This window comes from Sander vitreus, chromosome 1, assembly GCF_031162955.1.
Source record: "Sander vitreus isolate 19-12246 chromosome 1, sanVit1, whole genome shotgun sequence".
NCBI classification, from domain to species: domain Eukaryota; kingdom Metazoa; phylum Chordata; class Actinopteri; order Perciformes; family Percidae; genus Sander; species Sander vitreus.
In genome coordinates, this window is record NC_135855.1 from 28,351,662 (window position 1) to 28,370,915 (window position 19,254).

Here is a 19,254-nt window from a genome sequence, read left to right on the forward strand (position 1 = left end):
CCATCTCGAGGTCGCGGAGTATGCCTTTTTAACAAACTACTCACCCTCAACACCTGGCTCCAGCATACACGCAACATCCACAAGATAGGTTTTATTGACAATTTTAATCTGTTTTGGTAATGTGGCTCCCTGTTCAGCAGGGACGGGATTCATCCCAATAGACGCGGCAGCCAGATGCTATGTGAGAATCTGCGGCACGCCGTGCAGACCAAGACCTGGGTGCAGACCCAGACCTTAGATTGACTGTCTGCCCCCCGTACACACACGCACAAGCACACTTCCCAGTCTCACTCTCCCATAAGCTCTCACTCCTTTACAAATAACTCTGCTAACCCACAGACCAGCTATATCATTCCAGTAAGAATCAGTAATATCAGTAATCACAGGTACAGCGCTACACGCTCCTCTGTGCTTCCTTTGGAGCAGCCACCCATTCATAATCCCATAACTACGGTGTCTGTCCCCCGACTGAGATTGGTAAAATCAAACGTAAACCAACGAGGTGCTATACTTAACAACCTAATTAGAATTAAAACAACCACTGCAACGATAGAACAGAATGGGAGAATCAAATGTGGACTATTAAATATTAGATCTCTGTCTTCTAAAGCAATATTGGTAAACGATTTGATATCAGATAATCAAATTGATCTATTCTGTCTTACTGAAACATGGCTGGGACATGAAGAATATGTTAGTCTAAATGAAGCCACTCCTCCCAGTCATATTAATACTCAAATTCCTCGAGGCTCAGGCCGAGGAGGGGGAGTTGCAGCCATATTTGACTCAAACCTGTTAATCAATCCTAAACCTAAACTTAATTATAACTCGTTTGAAAGTATTGTTCTTAATCTTCAACATCCGATATGGAAAACATTACAGCCAATTATATGTGTTGTTGTTTACCGAGCGCCAGGCCCGTATTCTGAATTTTTATCTGAATTCTCAGAGTTTTTGTCATGTGTAGTCCTAAAATCAGATCAAATAATTATTGTAGGTGATTTTAATATTCATGTGGACGTTGACAGCAATAGCCTTAGTACTGCCTTCAACTCACTACTAGATTCAATTGGTTTCAGTCAGAGTGTGCATAAGGCCACGCACTGTTTTAACCACACACTCGACCTTGTGATGTCATATGGCATCAAAATTGAAGATTTGATAGTATTTCCACAGAATTCCTTATTATCAGACCATTTTTTAATAACTTTTGAATTCTTACTACCCAACTATACGAAATTAAATAAAACCTTCTACACTAGATGCCTGTCTGACAGTGCTATAGCTATATTTAAGGAAAATATTCCAACAGCATTTAACTCAATGCCGTGCTTTAATATAACAGAGGAGCTTTATGTTAAGTTTAGTCCCTCCCAAATTGAGAATTTTGTAGACGGTGCTATGGCCTGCCTATGGACAACGTTAGACTCTGTTGCTCCCCTCAAAAAGAAGAAAAAAGGAAACTAGCACCTTGGTATAACTCCCAAACTCACAAATTAAAACAAATCTCACTTGAAAGTAAATGGCGTTCCTCCAAATTGGAAGAATCTCGTTTAGTTTGGCAAGACAGTATGAAAACATATAGGAAGGCCCTCAGAAATGCCAGATCAGACTATTACTCATCATTGATAGAAGAAAATAAGAACAACCCAAGGTTTCTTTTCAGCACTGTAGCCAGGCTGACAGATAGTCACAGCTCTACTGAGCCATCTATTCCCCTAGCTCTTAGTAGTGACGACTTCATGAGTTTCTTTAATGATAAAATTATAACAATTAGGGATGGAATTCATCACCTTTTGCCCTTAACTTCTATCGGTTCACCTTTGAATGCAGGAGTGCTAGAAAGAACGACAGGACCTGACATAGTTAGACTGCTTTTTTCCGATAGACCTTCAACAATTAATGCTAAAGGTCTCTTCAGCAAAGCCATCTACCTGTCTATTAGACCTCATCCCAACGAGGCTACTTAAAGAAGCGTTATCTGTGGTTAACACTTCGTTACTAGATATGATCAATATGTCTTAATTAACAGGTTATGTACCGCAGTCATTTAAAGTAGCTGTGATAAAACCTCTTCTGAAAAAACCCACCCTCGATCCTGAGGTCTTAGCCAACTATAGACCTATATCTAACCTTCCCTTTCTCTCCAAGATCCTTGAGAAAGCAGTCGCTAATCAGTTATGTGACTTTTTACGTAGAAATAGTCTATTTGAGGACATTCAGTCAGGATTTAGAAAGCATCATAGCACAGAGACGGCACTGAAAATTACGACCTTCTAATTGCTGCTGACTAAGGACTTGTCGCCATACTTGTCTTATTAGATCTTAGTGCTGCATTCGACACTATTGACCATACCATCCTTTTACAGAGACTGGGACATTTAGTTGGCATTAAAGGAACCACACTAAGCTGGTTTAAGTCCTATTTCTCTGATCGATCTCAATTTGTCAATATCAACGATAAATCCTCCAAGTACGCTAAAGTTAACCATGGCGTTCCTCAAGGCTCAGTGCTTGGACCAATTCTTTTCTCCTTGTATATGCTTCCTCTAGGCAATATTATTAGGAAACACTCAATTAACTTTCACTGTTATGCGGATGACACCCAATTATATTTATCAATCAAGCCAGACGAAACCAGTCAGTTAGCCAAACTTCAAGTATGCATTAGAGATATCAAATCATGGATGATGTTAAACTCAAACAAAACTGAAGTTATTGTGCTGGGCCCTAAACACCGAACATCTTTATCCCAAGATATAATTACTCTTGATGGCATTGCCATGGCCTCCAGCACTACTGTCAGAAATCTAGGAGTTATTTTTGATCAGGATATATCCTTTAACGCCCACTTAAAACAAACCTCTAGAACAGCATGGTGGCATCTGTCGACGATTACACCCTGCTACACACTGCAATGCCCGGCTTTGACTTGCTATGTCCGGCCAACGCCCTGCCACGCCCTGTAACGCCCTGCTGTGCTCTACGACACCATGAACTATTATAACTATTACAATATCTTTATTGTGACTATTATTGCCATTGTTCATCACACCCCCAACCGGCACCGTCAGACACCGCCTACCAAGAGCCTGAGTCTGTCCGAGGTTTCTTCCTAAAAGGGAGTTTTTCCTTGGCACTGTCGCACTTATGCATTCATGCATGCTCTTGGGGGAATCACTGGAATTGTTGGGTCCTTGTAAATTATAGAGTGTGGTCTAGACCGACTCTATCTGTAAAGTGTCCTGAGATAATTCCTGTTATGATTTGACACTATAAATAAAATGTAATTGAATTGAATTGAATTATAACTCAACACCCAAACAAATAGTAATAATTATAAGTAATGACAGTAGTATTACTAGTAAGAATGATAATGCTGATACAAGGCAAGAGACCCTAGGAATTCCAGTCGAGCACAGCAAAGTCAGGGAGCTAAGGCACCAAAAGTAGCAGGGTGAAGTGAGTTACTTCCTTGCCTATTGTAACACCAATCGAAGAGCCCAGAGCCCAGCAGGCTGGAGCGCATTATTAAGGTACTGCCTAAAGTCCTTCCAGCAATTTATAAATAGATGAGGTTTCTTTTTGAGATTAAACATAATTTTTTCTGAGGCCATATAAGAGGTAACCTCCTTCAACCATAAGGAGACAGGAGGGGGAAGTTCGCTTTTCCACATGATAGCAATGCACTTGTTTCCAGCGATCAAGGCTAGTTTGATGAAGCGCATATTTTTCCTCCTATCAGCTGGCAGAGCAGTTGTGTCCCCTAACAAAACAAGTCTTGGCGAATGAGGAATTTCGACTCCTATGACCTTTTTAAGTATATCCAAAATGGAGCCCCAATAGTGTGTTAGTTTTGTACAGCTCCAAAACATGTGCATCAGGTTGCCTGTGTCTGTCTTGCACCTAGGGCAGGTTTCTGAGAAAGCACTGTTCATTCTATGAAGTCTTTCTGGTGTGTAATAAATACGATGGATAAGATTAAGCTGTAAGAGTTTATGCCGGCTGTTGTAGGAGAAGTTTTGGGCTTCTGCACATATTTGCCTCCCAGTCACTATCCCTAAAGGTGTGATCCAGATCCTGTTCCCATGTGACCTGGGATTTTAACACATTATTTGCCAAAAGATCCAACATTCTACCGTAGGTTAGGGACACAAAGCCCCTTAGGTTTTGGATGTCTTTTAAGATGATGTCAGTTGGGGGACGACAACGAGGACAAGTTCAAAGAGGGCGAGTAGGAGGAAGAGGAAGAAGAGGACGAGTTGGAAGAGGACAAGAGCAAAGAAGAGAAGGAAGGGGAACCATCTCGTATGAGATCAGGGCCACACTTATTGATCATGTGATCAACCCCAGGTTGACCATGAGCGAAGCTGGATTAAGTCCAGCCCAACATGAGTCGCTTTACAGTGACATCCATAATTCAAACCTTCAGAAATGAGAACAGGTATGCAACTATCTAATTTTCAGCATTATCAATCAATCAATCAGACTTTATTTTGCACTTTTCATAAAAGCAAATGTAGCATGTTGCTTCATACAACCCCCCCGACACACACACACACAGACACACAAACATACACACACACACACACACACACACACACACACACACACACACACACACAAACATTTATTTAAAAAATTATGACTTTTGGTTGTTTTCTTGTGTGCTAGTGTATACAACACTGTGCTACTGTATACAACAGTAATGTTTTGCCAAATAAATATTTTCTGTTTCAACATCACGTTTACAGTGTACTTTTCAATCCCTCTCAGCAGATTACTAGAACATTGTATGGAAATGTAGATATAAGCCTAAAACAAAGGGGCTTTAGATTTAGAGCAACAGTGTGTACATGGTATATACAAAAATGTACTATTATGAAAAAAGTGTTTGCCATTTGATGCAAATGCTTCATTTTGAGATGTGCTTATGGCATTTGGAATGCAGTGTTTCATTTTGAAGGAGATATGAGGCATTTTTCATTTTGTGTGTGCAGTTTTGGGAATTGTGTGTAGAGTTTTGAAAAAAGTTTTGGAAACGTGCATAAGCAGTTGTAAAAAACTGTAAACTGCCTACAGTGTATTTTTGTTTCATAGTTTCTTCCTTTGTATTTTCCCTCCATCCTTGGATATTGCCTTTATTTTCTACAACTCTGAAATCGAATCCGCATGATGATTTATGAAATCACAACTCAAAACATTAGTTGTCTTCTGTCCAGGTTGTGGTCTGCAAAACATGTTTAATGTCACAATTTTCCTATGTGGCTGCATCCATAATTATTTGCTAATCACTATGTTTAACTATTGGTACATGTACATGTAGTGTTTTCTATACAATTGCTATACTATTCTCTAGTAAAAATAAATGATATCCTATGTAGTGGGCTGAAAGTACCTCATATGCATTGTGAAAACTATAAACAAGCCATCATACATGTTAGATATTTTAATAGTGTCTAATGTGTTCTCTTTTTTGACAACTGACAACAGCTGTTTATACAGCGTTATAGCCATCTATATAAAATGCCTTATATAACAAATAGTAAATGAGTGACTGACTTTGGACGCAGACTGGTACAATCCTGAGACAACCATTTTATGTCCCTCCTAATAAGCATTAGGGAGTGTTGTTTGCCATTTATTTGTAATAAAAGTTAACACAAAGCCAATAAGTGTGTGTGAGGTGGTTTCATTAAGCACACCAGGTTCTAAAGTATAAATCAATTCAGTTTATTTTTCTCAACGCTAATAGCAGCTATTAGACAAATTAGATATTTAGCCACCTTGACAGGGAATTCGCAATGGCAGGTATACAGTACCATGTCATGAACTGGCAGTTTACAAAAGTGGGTGTATTTGTGAGATAATACTGATTATCTTGTGTCCTCTCTTTTTAAGATCCGTCCATCAGTACATTCATTCACAACTTGTTTTACAGTAAACCTGACTATGCTGTTAGTCCTTCTCCATTACTGACACAAAACAACATCTGTTACCTCTTGTCCCATAAGACTGACCACACATATCAATACACACACAAATTCATGAGGTAATGCACACACAAAAATCAAAGTGAGATGAGTAAGAAGAAGTGATGCTGTTGTTGAGACCTGGCACAAACAGGACAATCACTAAGTGGAAATCTGGCAGAAAACACATGCCAACACACACGCCAACACACACACACAAGACACACCCTAACCCTAAAGATTTGTAGTACCTACCATTGTTCTTCAGCATTTTCCTCAGAATCTCTTCCATTTTTGGGTAGTCTTTGAGCAGTTAACTATCCACTTATTTTATTTATCCAATCACTCTTTAAATTCCTTTTTGTTCTATATACCGTACATCCATTTAATTATTCCAAACACACTCACCAGGTCGACAGCTACTGCAATCCTTTCCATAGCGTGTAGGAACACAAACACAGTGCCCTGTGGTGCTGTCACATACTGACCCCGTGACTGTCCCTCTGAGGTCACAAATACATGGTACACAGCCCTGGGACAATCCCTCTGATAGGACACAAAACAACATAAGAATAGATTTAGACTTTTTCTCCCAAACTGTTGCTACTTATACAACAACACTAAAGCTTGTCCTCGACAAAAGTCCTTAGATGAGGTAAAGAGAATACATTAGTTACATAACAATCCTTTTTATTTCAATAACAGTAACTATGATGTATCTCAATTGACTGTAATTGTCAAACTTTATAGAGTAATTTGTTCAAGTTTCTGAACAACTTTGTAAACAGTGTTGGACTCAACTAAAAGACAGGAACTAAAGTTTGATGTGATTTTGGCTTACTCTGGAGGAGTAAACTCCTGTTGTAGTAGTTGTGGGCACAGTTGGTACACTGTGCTCCCTCCACCCCTTCGCGGCATGGACACTGTCCGGTCCACATATCACATACACCCTCTGGCACAGTGCCATGGATGTCACATGCACACGGCAAACAGCCCAGGGAGTTTCGCTGCTCCAGGGTGTGGTAACCATGACGACAAGAGTCACAGCGACGGCCTTCCACATGTTCCTAAAAAAGAAAGGAGGAGGAAGAAGGGACAGAATGTATAGTGTACAAAATGAATGAAGTGTAACATGAATGTATATTATTCATGTATCCTTTATTTAACCAGAAAGGTCCCATTGAGATACAATATTGTTTCTACCAGGTAGTGCTGCTCAATCTGACCACTTCACCTGTAGTGTACGTACCAACATAATTTTTTCCTGCTTTTGTCTGCTTACAAACCAAAACCAAACTACTAAACTAGGTGGCTTCTACTTTTTTTAACTCCAGTTGCTAAAAGTTGTTGTTTGTAAAATGTTTAGAATCTCTTATAAGTGGCTCACCTTCAGCCATGCACACTTATATTCTCATCATATATTTTGTCAGAATTTTCTTCACTGGCCAGAGCCCACCAGGGCCAGTGCAAGCTGGAGGGGAGAGGCGGTGTTGCTTTTTCCAATATGAGATGACTTGCTGATCGTTTAACACAGACATTTTGGCAAGTCCCTTATGGTTGACATTATAGTACGTAATAATAAAAAGTCATAAGAAAATGTATATGTGGTAACTTGCCTTACACACACACTGTCCTGTGTGAGGATCACAGTCTGTCCCAGGTATTGTCCCTTTTTGTGAGCAGTTGCAGCGGACACAGGATCCCTCCAGTCTTAAACCATATGAACCCCTGCCACAAGAGGCACAGCGCTGCCCCCCCACCCCAGGTTTACACTCACACTGTCCCCCCTCAGGCTCACAGAACAGGCTGAGGGAACCCAGGGGGTCACAGTCACACGGGACACAGCCGTCAGGGTGGGAGAGGTTCCAATAACCAAACTCACAGCGGTCACAAGAAAGACCTGGAAAGAAAGCATGAGAGAGAGAGAGAGAGAGAGAGAGAGAGAGAGAGAGAGAGAGAGAGAGGCATTTACAATAATGTTGAGGTAAGGACAGAGTGGGACCTGCTGAGAGAACAAGAAAGGAAATAGAAATAAAAAAAAAGTGAATTGATGCTTGCTTGTTCCCCAACTAGCGTTTAGCCTGTCTCTTTTTGCAGGCGTGTGTGTGTGTGTGTGTGTGTGTGTGTGTGTGTGTGTGAGTGAGTGAGTGAGTGAGTAAGTGAGAGGGAGCGAGAGAAATGGTGGGTGAGTGTATAAAACTGCCATCATTAGGGCCAGGCCCTCTACATATGATTGATCACTCACCTAAGGCCAAACACTTAATTCCACTGTGCAAGAAAATAAATAAATTAAGTACAACAAGAAAAGGATGGAGGGGAAGAAAAAGAGGAGATGGAGAGATGGAAAGATGGATAGAGGAACATAAAAATAATACTGAATTACCATCTGGTGTGGTGCTTTAAAGTACTTAAAGATGAACAATTAATTGCTGCTTGTTGCCAAATTATCTTTTAGAATTATTTATTATTAACAGTTTTCACAAGATTTTGTTTTGTAAAACAAAAAAACAAAAATCAAAGACATTTTGGAGGGCAAAAATGCAGCTTTTTATTTTTACAAGTGTGAACATTTAAGGCCTTCCTTACATTAAAGATTTAACATCTCACAACATTTTTAATGCCGGCAGGAGCTATGCTGTAAAGAGTGTGAAATGAACAGATTAACAGTTTTACTTCAGTTATTGCTCTTTATGTATTTATTTATCTTAAATGTAGGTCTGTCAGCTCAGCATTTTATTCATTGTGCCATTGAGGCAACTTATTTCTTAAATTAATTTTGTTCTGTTTATAATTAATGTATAATAACAAACACCAAAACTGATCATAGATACTGTGGGAGATTTTATGGCTACAGCAGCAGTGCCAGGCTGTAAGGCTAGTTAAACGATGATATGCAGTGTGAGCGAGCAGGGCTTATTTGAATATGCCATACGTATTCCATGACAGGCAATCTGTCCCTAAATGGATGCCTGGGGGCAACGCAGGCACCACAGCCGTTTATGAGGGAGCATGTGTCCGTATGTGGGTGGGTGAAAGTGTGCATGTGTGCATATACATACATGATAGCATATCTGTTCTGTTAGTGCACATGACAAAGTGTGTGTCTGTCTGTGTGAGTGTATCCTACTCAGTGTGCAGCAGACACTTGGCATTTCCCCTGCCCACTTTAATGATTTTATAGATATGAATGTATTTCTCTCCATAGATCATATTTCATAATAGTGCAGTGAAGAAACATCTGTGTGCATGTGTGTGCGTTAAAGTGTGCGTGCATGTCTGAGTGTGCTGATGGTACTGTAAATATGCAGGCTGACAGAATGATGCTTACAACCCGAACAATGCTGTGATATATTGTATTCTGTGATTTCTTTTCCCAATAAAACTACACAGTTTATAAAGAATCCCACACCTATCATAAAAAGTAATTATATTTTCTATTTACATTTTAGACATTGAGCTAAAGAAGTTGGAATTTGCAAATCGTATTTTCGCAGCTAAATGTAGTCTTAAGTTAAGTTAAGGATATTCAAACACTAGGTCCAACAAACACAGTAACAGAAACAACTGAGAAGATTAGAGAAGAGAAAAGGTAAGGAAAAAAAGTCACAAGACAATAAAAAGGAAAGCAAAGTGAGAACATTAGAGAAAAGACTGTTTTAGAACATATAAGATCAGGACAGAAAGGAGGTAATTTTGTGTTGGGGTTTACATGTGTGCAAGCGTGCATATGAGTGTGTGTGTTTTTTTTCGGGACATGGCCCAGCCCTTTTATCAGTAGCCAGCTGGTTAACAGGCTCATGCATCACCATTTCAAACACTATTATATGTACACGCTGCACTCTGGCACCTTTTATGAATGTGCGTGTGTGTCTGCATGTGTGTATCTGTGTCTATGTGCACACATTTCAATTCCGTCCTTCTGAAGCGTGCCTGCCGTTGCTCTACTCAAAGTATCAGCTTGGCGGTAATAAATTGCCATAATCAAATCTCATTTCTGAAGAATACCTGTGGGAGCAACCAAACAAACAAGGACAGAAAAAAAAACGAAAGTGGGTCTTGTAAGAAGGAGTGTGAAAAATACAAGGGGCCGCAGCAGTTTGTTTTAATCAACTTGGCATTGAATTAGAGAATTAAATACCAGCTTAGTCCTTGATGGCATGTATGTGCAGACACACACACACACACACACACAACACACACACAACACACAGACAGACATACTTAGGCACGCACGCAAATAAACTCTTATAATCATACAAAACATACAGTTTTACATACAGCAAAGACAAGTACACAAACACACGGTTGCATCCAGGCACTTCCTCTGACATACACATGAACAGACACTCTTACACACATTTACAAGTTCACATACACATGCCCGCACTCACACACACAACCATGGGCCCTTGATAGCGAGGCTTAGCAATAACCATGATGCGTTGAGTTGAGGAGCGCTAGCCGGTTTTGCATTTCATACGAGCCTGCTCTTCAAAGACACACAGGGGAGAGAGTGAAACCATTTATCACAAAGAGAAGCACAACGGCTGGAAGCACCCCCAGCAGAAAAGCCTGTTTATTTTGGCTGGCAAAACACTTTTGGCTATGGATGTGTTGTGTGTTTTCGCCTGTGTGTATGCACATGCCTGGTTTGCTGTGTGCACCCAGTATACCGACTTTTGTTTTTGTGTGCACCCCAACGAGCAGCTGTGCCTATGTACTAATTTAGACACCATTACTGGACAATTAAACAGAGTAACTGTTATTAACAAAGTACTTGGGGACATTTTGTAAGAGAAACTATTTTAGGGAGCAGACATTTTGGAGTTGAGAGGCACGCTGCTCTACTAACATACCAAAGTTTGAAGAGATTCATCATATTGCCCTTAAATTACTTTTATCTTTTCCTTATCCTAATTATACCCTCACTCACAATGAGGTTGCCTGGCTTGTATGAGTGGGGGTTAGGGTGATGCCATGAACTTCCATGTGTGTTACACTGTCCTCAAAAAGTTTCTCAGCAGCATGTAACAAGAAGCAGTTCTAACACACATGATTGTCTCTGAAAAATGCAGTGCAAAAGCATTAGCAACCTCCCCATCAAATATGTCATCAAAATGAAACCCCAAAACAAAAATCTCAGAAATTACAACTCTAAAAAAACATAGTTTTATCTAATGTTTGTCTGTTTACCTGTGACATGGGGTTTACACTGGCACAGTCCTGTGTCCTGGTTACAGCTGGGAACTCCTTCTGTTGAGGTGCTAATGATGCCAATGTCACTGCAGTTACAGCGGGTGCAGCCATTTGGATTTGAGGCTTTAAGACCATACCAACCAGGCAGACACTCTGCACACTGACGACCTGTTACTGCAACCTTACATTGACACTGACCTCCTACCTGAAGGTGAGAAACAGAGAGGAAGAGAGGGACAGGCAAGGAAGAGTAGAGAGGTTTTAAACTGACTTGAATCATCAACACTGAAATTGCAAGGGTTTCACTGGTCATCAACAATTTTGCCGTTTGTACCTGGGCACACTCCATGCTGCTGTTGACTGTTCCAGCAGTGTTACAGTTGCAAGGCTGACACAAATCAACTGAAGTGGGATCAGATTCCTTCAGCCTGAAAAACCCACTTAGACACAGCTCGCAGTTCGTACCTGAGAGACATAAACCGGGTGAGACAGAGAGCAAGAAAGTCAAAGGAACAGGTAGAAGCCATGCAGGGATCAAGAGAGATCCATCCATCCATCTTCATCCGCTTATCCGGGGTCGGGTCGCGGGGGTAGCAGCTCCAGCAGGGGACCCCAAACTTCCCTTTCCCGGGCCACATTAACCAGCTCCGACTGGGGGATCCTGAGGCGTTCCCAGGCCAGGTTAGAGAAATAATCCCTCCACCTAGTCCTGGGTCTCCCCCGAGGCCTCCTCCCAGCTGGACGTGCCTGGAACACCTCCTTACCAGATGCCCGAACCACCTCAACTGGCTCCTTTCGACACAAAGGAGCAGCGGCTCTACTCCGAGCTCCTCACGGATAACTGAGCTTCTCACCCTATCTCTAAGGGAGACGCCAGCTACCCTCCTGAGGAAACCCATTTCGGCCGCTTGTACCCTGGATCTTGTTCTTTCGGTCATGACCCAGCCTTCATGACCATAGGTGAGGGTAGGAACAAAAACGGTAGATTGAGAGCTTTGCCTTCTGGCTCAGCTCTCTTTTCGTCACAACGGTGCGATAAATTGAATGTAATACCACACCTGCTGTGCCGATTCTCTGACCAATCTCCCGCTCCATTGTCCCCTCACTCGCGAACAAGACCCCAAGGTACTTGAACTCCTTCACTTGGGGTAAGGACTCATTCCCTACCTGGAGAAGGCACTCCATCGGTTTCCTGCTGAGAACCATGGCCTCCGATTTAGAGGTGCTGATCCTCATCCCAGCCGCTTCAAACTCGGCTGCGTGACCCGATCCAGTGAGTGCTGAAGGTCACAGGGCCGATGATGCCATCAGGACCACATCATCTGCAAAAAGCAGCGATGAGATCCCCAGCCCACCGAACTGCAACCCCTCTCCACCCCGACTACGCCTCGATATCCTGTCCATAAATACTACAAACAGGATTGGTGACAAAGCGCAGCCCTGGCGGAGGCCAACTCTCACCTGAAAGCGAGTCCGACTTACTGCCGAGAACCCGGACACAGCTCTCGCTTTGGTCGTACAGAGGTGGATGGCCCTGAGAAGGGACCCCCCTCACCCCGTACTCCCGCAGCACCTCCCACAGTATCTCCCGGGGCACCCGGTCATACGCCTTCTCCAGATCCACAAAACACATGTAGACTGGTTGGGCATACTCCCAGGCTCCCTCCAGGATCCTTGCGAGAGTAAAGATCTGGTCCGTTGTTCCACGACCAGGGACGGAATCCGCATTGTTCCTCTTCAACCTGAGATTCGACTATCGACCCGAACCCTCCTTTCCAGCACCTTGGAGTAGACTTTACCGGGAGGCTGAGAAGTGTGATACCCCTGTAATTGGCACACACCCTCTGGTCCCCCCTTTTTTAAAAAGGGAACCACCACCCCGGTCTGCCACTCCTTAGGCACCGTCCCAGACTTCCACGCAATGTTGAAGAGGCGTGTCAACCAAGACAACCCCTCCACACCCAGAGCTTTAAGCATTTCTGGACGGATCTCATCAATTCCTGGGGCTTTGCCACTGTGGAGTTGTTTAACTACCTCAGCAACCTCCACCAGGGAAATTGATGCCAATCCCCCCTCATCCTCCAGCTCTGCCTCTACCATAGAGGGCGTATTAGTCGGATTTAGGAGTTCCTCAAAGTGCTCCTTCCACCGCCCTATTACCTCCTCAGTTGAGGTCAACAGCGTCCCATCCTTACTGTACACAGCTTGGATGGTTCCCCCTTCCCCCCTCCTGAGGTGGCGAACGGTTTTCCAGAAGTACCTTGGTGCCGACCGAAAGTCCTTCTCCATGTCTTCTCGAACTTCTCCCACACACGCTGCTTTGCCTCTTTCACGGCAGAGGCTGCAGCCCTTCGAGCCCTTCGGACGCCCTTGCTGCAACTGCCTCCGGAGTTGTCTGGGATAACATATCCCGGAAAGACTCCTTCTTCAGTCGGACGGCTTCCCTGACCACCGGTGTCCACCACGGTGTTCGTGGGTTACCGCCCCTTGAGGCACCTAAGACCCTAAGACCACAGCTCCTCACCGCAGCTTCAGCAATGGAAACTTTGAACATTGTCCACTCGGGTTCAATGCCCCCCAGCCTCCACAGGGATGCACGAAAAGCTCCGCCGGAGGTGTGAGTTGAAAGTCTGTCGGACAGGGGCCTCCTCCAGAGCGTTCCCAATTTACCCGCACTACCCGTTTGGGCTTACCAGGTCTGTCAGAGTCTTCCCCCACCCCCTGACCCAACTCACCACCAGATGGTGATTGGTTGACAGCTCCGCCCCTCTCTTCACCCGAGTGTCCAAAACATATGGCCTCAGATCAGATGAAAGCGATTATAAAATCGATCATTGACCTTTGGCCTAGGGTGCTCTGGTACCAAGTACACTTATGAGCATCCTATGTTCGAACATGGTGTTCGTTATAGACAATCCATGACTAGCACAGAAGTCCAACAACAAACAACCACTCTGGTTTAGATCAGGGAGGCCGTTCCTCCCAATCACGCCTCTCCATGTGTCTCCATCATTACCCACGTGCGCGTTGAAGTCCCCCAGCAGAACTATGGAGTCCCCGACTGGAGCCCCATGCAGGACTCCACTCAAGGCCTCCAAGAAGGCCGAATACTCTGAACTCTTGTTTGGCGCATATGCACAAACAACAGTCAGGATTTTCCCCCCCCCCACAACCCGCAGGCGTAGGGAGGCGACCCTCTCGTCCACCGGGTTAAACTCCAACGTAGCGGCGCTCAGCCAGGGGCTTGTGAGTATCCCCACACCCGCCCGGCGCCTCACACCCTGGGCAACTCCGGAGAAGAAAAGAGTCCAACCCCTATCCAGGAGTATGGTTCCAGAACCAAGACTGTGCGTAGAGGTAAGCCCCACCAGATCTAACCGGTAGCGCTCCACCTCCCGCACAAGTTCTGGCTCCTTCCCCCACAGAGAGGTGACATTCCACGTCCCCAGAGCCAGCCTCTGCCGCCCGGGTCTGGTCCGTCGAGGCCCCTGACCTTCACTGCCACCCATGTGGCAGCGCACCCGACCCCAGCGGTTCCTCCCACAGGTGGTGGGCCCATGGGATGATCAAGAGAGATGTCCATGTCAAAGTCCAGGTTTGGACTGTATTTGTCTCATTGAGAAAATGGTTTCGCAGCACCATGAAAAAGTGACTGACACGTGATTAAGACACAACTTAACATCTTGTAATGATAGAAGTAACATCTAAAAGAGTTATGACATCTCATAGGGGTGGGAATCACCAGAGGCCTTACGATACGATATCATCTCGATACTTATGTCACGATACGATATTATTGCAATTTTAAACATATTGCAATATTCTGCGATACATTTACCAATTTACCTTTTTTCCAACTTCAAATTTTCCCAATTTCAAATTATGTCCCCAAAAGGAAAAAAAAAAGTTTTATCTAAAAATAAATAAAAATAAGATTTCTCTGTTTGTTCATCTCACTTCAATTTTTTGCTGCAAAATGGGATTGTCAAGCAGACAAACTGACCAACACATATAATAAAAGATTGATACTTGGCGTCTGTGTATTGATACAGTATTGCTACGGAAAATATTGCGATACCATGCTGTATCGATTTTTTTCCCCACTCCTAACATCTCGTCTGTAATTGTTTCAAAGTGTTTTAAAATTAAGGTTGATTAAGAGACATAAAAGGCATTTTTTAAATGACATTTACTTAGTTCTTATAAAATGTGAAAAGAAAATTAGCTAACTTATGTTGCTAAAACTCTACCCGTGGTGTTGTGCATGCAGTTGTCACAGACGCCTCCTCCTCCTCGATAGTTCTCATCTGGCTGCTCATCAGCTGTGACATCGTAATGACAGGAGAGGGCGTGGCCGTGACACTGACAAGACCGGCAGTTCATAGGTTGGAGCTGGTCACCTGACCTGAATGGCTTGTCATTGTAGAGGGGTGCACAACGCTGGCACTGTTGAAAACAGTCACATACTGTATATAAACATACATTTCTTTATTTATACTATAATCTAGCATACTGTTAGGATCATTGTTATTAGTGCTTACTCAATTACTAAACAGCTCGCAGAGAGAGTTTCTGAAGTAATCAGACCTAGTTATAACTAATGAATGCAATCATGGATGCAAGTTTACATATATACACACACATCATATAAATTCAAATGAATGTGTTATATGTTCTCATAGCCATGGTGGTAAAAACAAAAACATCCTTTGACAAGAGATTAGGAATGTAAACAACCATTTGTATTATGCAAAGGTATATAAAAAGATGTCATAAACTGTACATTTGCTGAAAATAACTGTGTGCATAGAAAAATGGTCCCATGACAAGTAAAATGCTTGCTTTTATGGAACAAAGACAGAGAATGAGATAGACACAGAATGAGAGAGAGGGGGAAATATAAAGACAAAAAACCAGTGGCCCGTGTAAACCTAAATCTAAAGAGAGAGAAGAATACAGATAACTAAATAGAAAGAGCCGGTATACACGCACGCACACGCACACGCACGCACACACACACACACACACACACACACACACACACACACACACAGCATAGGGAAATCAGACCTCTAATGAGGAGTGACTTGCAACAGCCAAGGCTCTCACACAGGCCCACTTTCATGTCAAAATAAACATACCAAGGTGTGTGCTGGGGAGGAGGAAGGGAAAAAAGTAACATAAAAAATGCATTTTTCTGTAGCAGACAGCAGCAGAGGCGAGAAGCAGCAAGTAAAAGCTCTTTGATTTTGTTCAGCAGTCAGTACAAATTATGGTGGACAAGGGGGGCATCAAATGGCGGGATTAAAAATGTATTAAAAAACACAGGAGTTCCTCCCATGTGTGACACATGTAGACCTGCACTGGGCCCATTATGTATGACAGACAGAGGAGGGGTGAGAGGGGGGAGGGGTAGAATGTAGATAGAAATAGGGGGAAAGGCTCCTATTTTGTATACAAGAGAAAAGGAGGAGGAGGTAGGGGAAAATGCAGGAAACTGATGTTAGCAGAAATGAGGAAGAACAATTCCCTTTGTGTTTTAAAGATTAAGACTGAAGGGACAGAGAGACAAAAAACAGACAGAGAAAACAATCCCCAAGTGTGTGAGCAAGAGATGTGGGGCGGAAAAAGAAGAAGACAAAGAAAGAGATCAAAAATAAAATTAATGTTAGCATGTGAAGAAGACAAAAGGCCCCATGTGTACTGCAGCTACAACACGACGAAGTCTCAGGACGAAACATATACAAACAAAATCGTATGCAACAGTTATCACATGTTCTGCTGTTAAAGATGCCCTGTGGAGTTATGTTTATATTTTCTCACCAAATACATTTTGTGTATTTGTCCAACACATGTTTTGAATGTATTTAATGCATCATAATGCATTTGCAAGTTTGCAGTCATCTTCTTCACTGCCTTTCCTTGCTTTGCCAGAGCCGGAATGTGTATCACGGCGCCGGTGTGCATGTGCGTCCTCTACACAAACAAAGCGAGGACCCACTCATCAAACATCGCTCCATAGTGCTACTAGTGGTAATTAAAACTCCACAAGTTATCTTCAACCTCTTGTAAGTCTTGTATTCTCAGTTTTGTATTGGTATGAATTTAAAAAAAACTAAATTTGGATAGAAAACATGTCACAGAGTGACTATATTTTTTATAGATATAACTTATTCAACAACATTCATGTGCACACCACATTACAATTAATACATGTAAGGGTATTTGCCATGTCATTTAATCAGAATGTTTCTGATTCTAAATAGCTGAGTCCCATCCTTTTAATTTGACACTATCTCTGAATTATATTGCGGCGGTGGCCAAACGTAATTCAATTAACCAAGAACATTTTGAAAACGGTAGGGAAAGGTGGACTCCTCATTTGCAAAATTAAGAAGACAAATACACCTCCTCTCCAGCGAATGGACAAGATCTAAAGGGTTTGCATATCTGTATATTTGTGTGTGTGTGTGTGTGCGTTTGTGTGTGTGAATCCAGAGTGCTGTTCCCTGGTGGGCGATTATGAACAGGAACTAATGAAGCAGCAGGACATTCTCTGGAGACATGATGTATGCGCACGCACACACATTCACACACAGACACACACAAGACAAAAAGAAACAAGCACACACACACACACACACACACACACACACACACACACACACAGAGTGTGTCTTGGGACATGTAATTGCACAGAAGTGCTGGGATGTTTGCATGTTACTGTTTGTTCTGTCTGTCTCTTGCTCGTCCGTCTGTTAAATCTATCTAATGTCATACCGACAGTAACTTCCCGCCTCTCTGTTTGTCCATGCCGCTTTTCCCTTTTCTGCCCATCTGTCTTTGTTGGTGCCTGTATGTCTGTCTGCGGCTCTGTGCCCCAAAACGTTTCACATTTCAAAAGGTACTTTTCTTTCTGCACTTCGAACAGAAAGCTCTCACTACATCTCACTCTTAGTCTCATCCACTGGGGATGAGTTGAAGAGCGAGATGGAGCGAGTTCTTCTCTCCCATATCTCCCTCCCTTTTCATTCATCTTTCGTCTCCTCTGCGCCTCCTCATTCTTCCCACCCTTCCTTCCTCTTCTATCTCCTCTCCTCCTGAAAAACAAATCACTCTGTACATCTCTCTGGGCTTCCCACCTCTCCCCTTCCTCACTTGCTTCCCCCTGTCCCCCAACTGCTTGTTCTCATAGCCATGGTGAGTATGTGAGTAGGAAATATTACCATACCAAATGAAAGGGAGAGGATTTTTTTCTTCCTTCTCTTTTCTTTTCATTCAACATTGCGTTACCTTCCCTCTCTCCCAGCCTGCTAATTAGTCGAGGGACTGGTGTTTGGGAGTTAAAAGAAAACTGCACACGTTCATTCTCTTCTTCACACAAAAGGTTTTGATGGCACTCCATCATCTGCACACAGTACCAGCAGCAAAAAAAAGGACAGCGCATACTATACTGTAGATTGAGTGTATATGGTTTTAATTCTTTTGCTTTTGTCCTTCTGCAAATGGCAAGTCCTCTATACCATTATTCTGTAGCTAAGAAGAACATGAGTTATTCACTTTGTTCTGCTGATGACTTGGCCCCTCGGTCAGGACTTACTGTAATCGACAGTCTGACTTTTGACTCCTTAAATATTTGTTTCACACACAAACACCTCATGAAAAATTGCAATGCAGCAGATTAAAACACGTCAGATGCTACAGACTGACAAGTTTTCTGTATTCTGTTCTATACAACACTTTAGACTAGGCTTCAGTCAGAATAAAACCACAAATGGTGGCAGGCAAGATGTCATTAAGGAAATTATTCAGTAGATGTAAGCAGCATAGAATGCAAGTTATGTGGTTACTTGTTTATTTATAAAATTACAAAGTTGTTCTATTCCTTGTACACAGCCTACTAAATATCTCTTTGCAAGTCTAGTTCAATGCATAAAAAAATGAACCTGTGTTTCTGTGTGGTGTACTGCAGAGTAAAGGATAACATCTTATTTTCACTCTGAATGTTTCGACAAAACCTGCTGAGTGAGGAGCCTTCTCTAATGGATATGTGGACATTCAGATGGCCTGTCACAAGCATCTGTAT

At 42.7% G+C, this 19,254-nt stretch overlaps 1 protein-coding gene across 1 annotated transcript in view; it reads right to left on the reverse strand.

The window, feature by feature from the left end:
* Positions 1-19,254, reverse strand: part of ush2a (Usher syndrome 2A (autosomal recessive, mild)) — a 232,310-nt gene that overhangs the window by 165,983 nt on the left and 47,073 nt on the right. Inside the window, 6 exon segments of the mRNA XM_078251541.1 lie at positions 6,381-6,518; positions 6,814-7,039; positions 7,589-7,872; positions 11,166-11,373; positions 11,503-11,633; positions 15,419-15,614. Coding sequence (XP_078107667.1) covers positions 6,381-6,518; positions 6,814-7,039; positions 7,589-7,872; positions 11,166-11,373; positions 11,503-11,633; positions 15,419-15,614 — 1,183 coding nt within the window.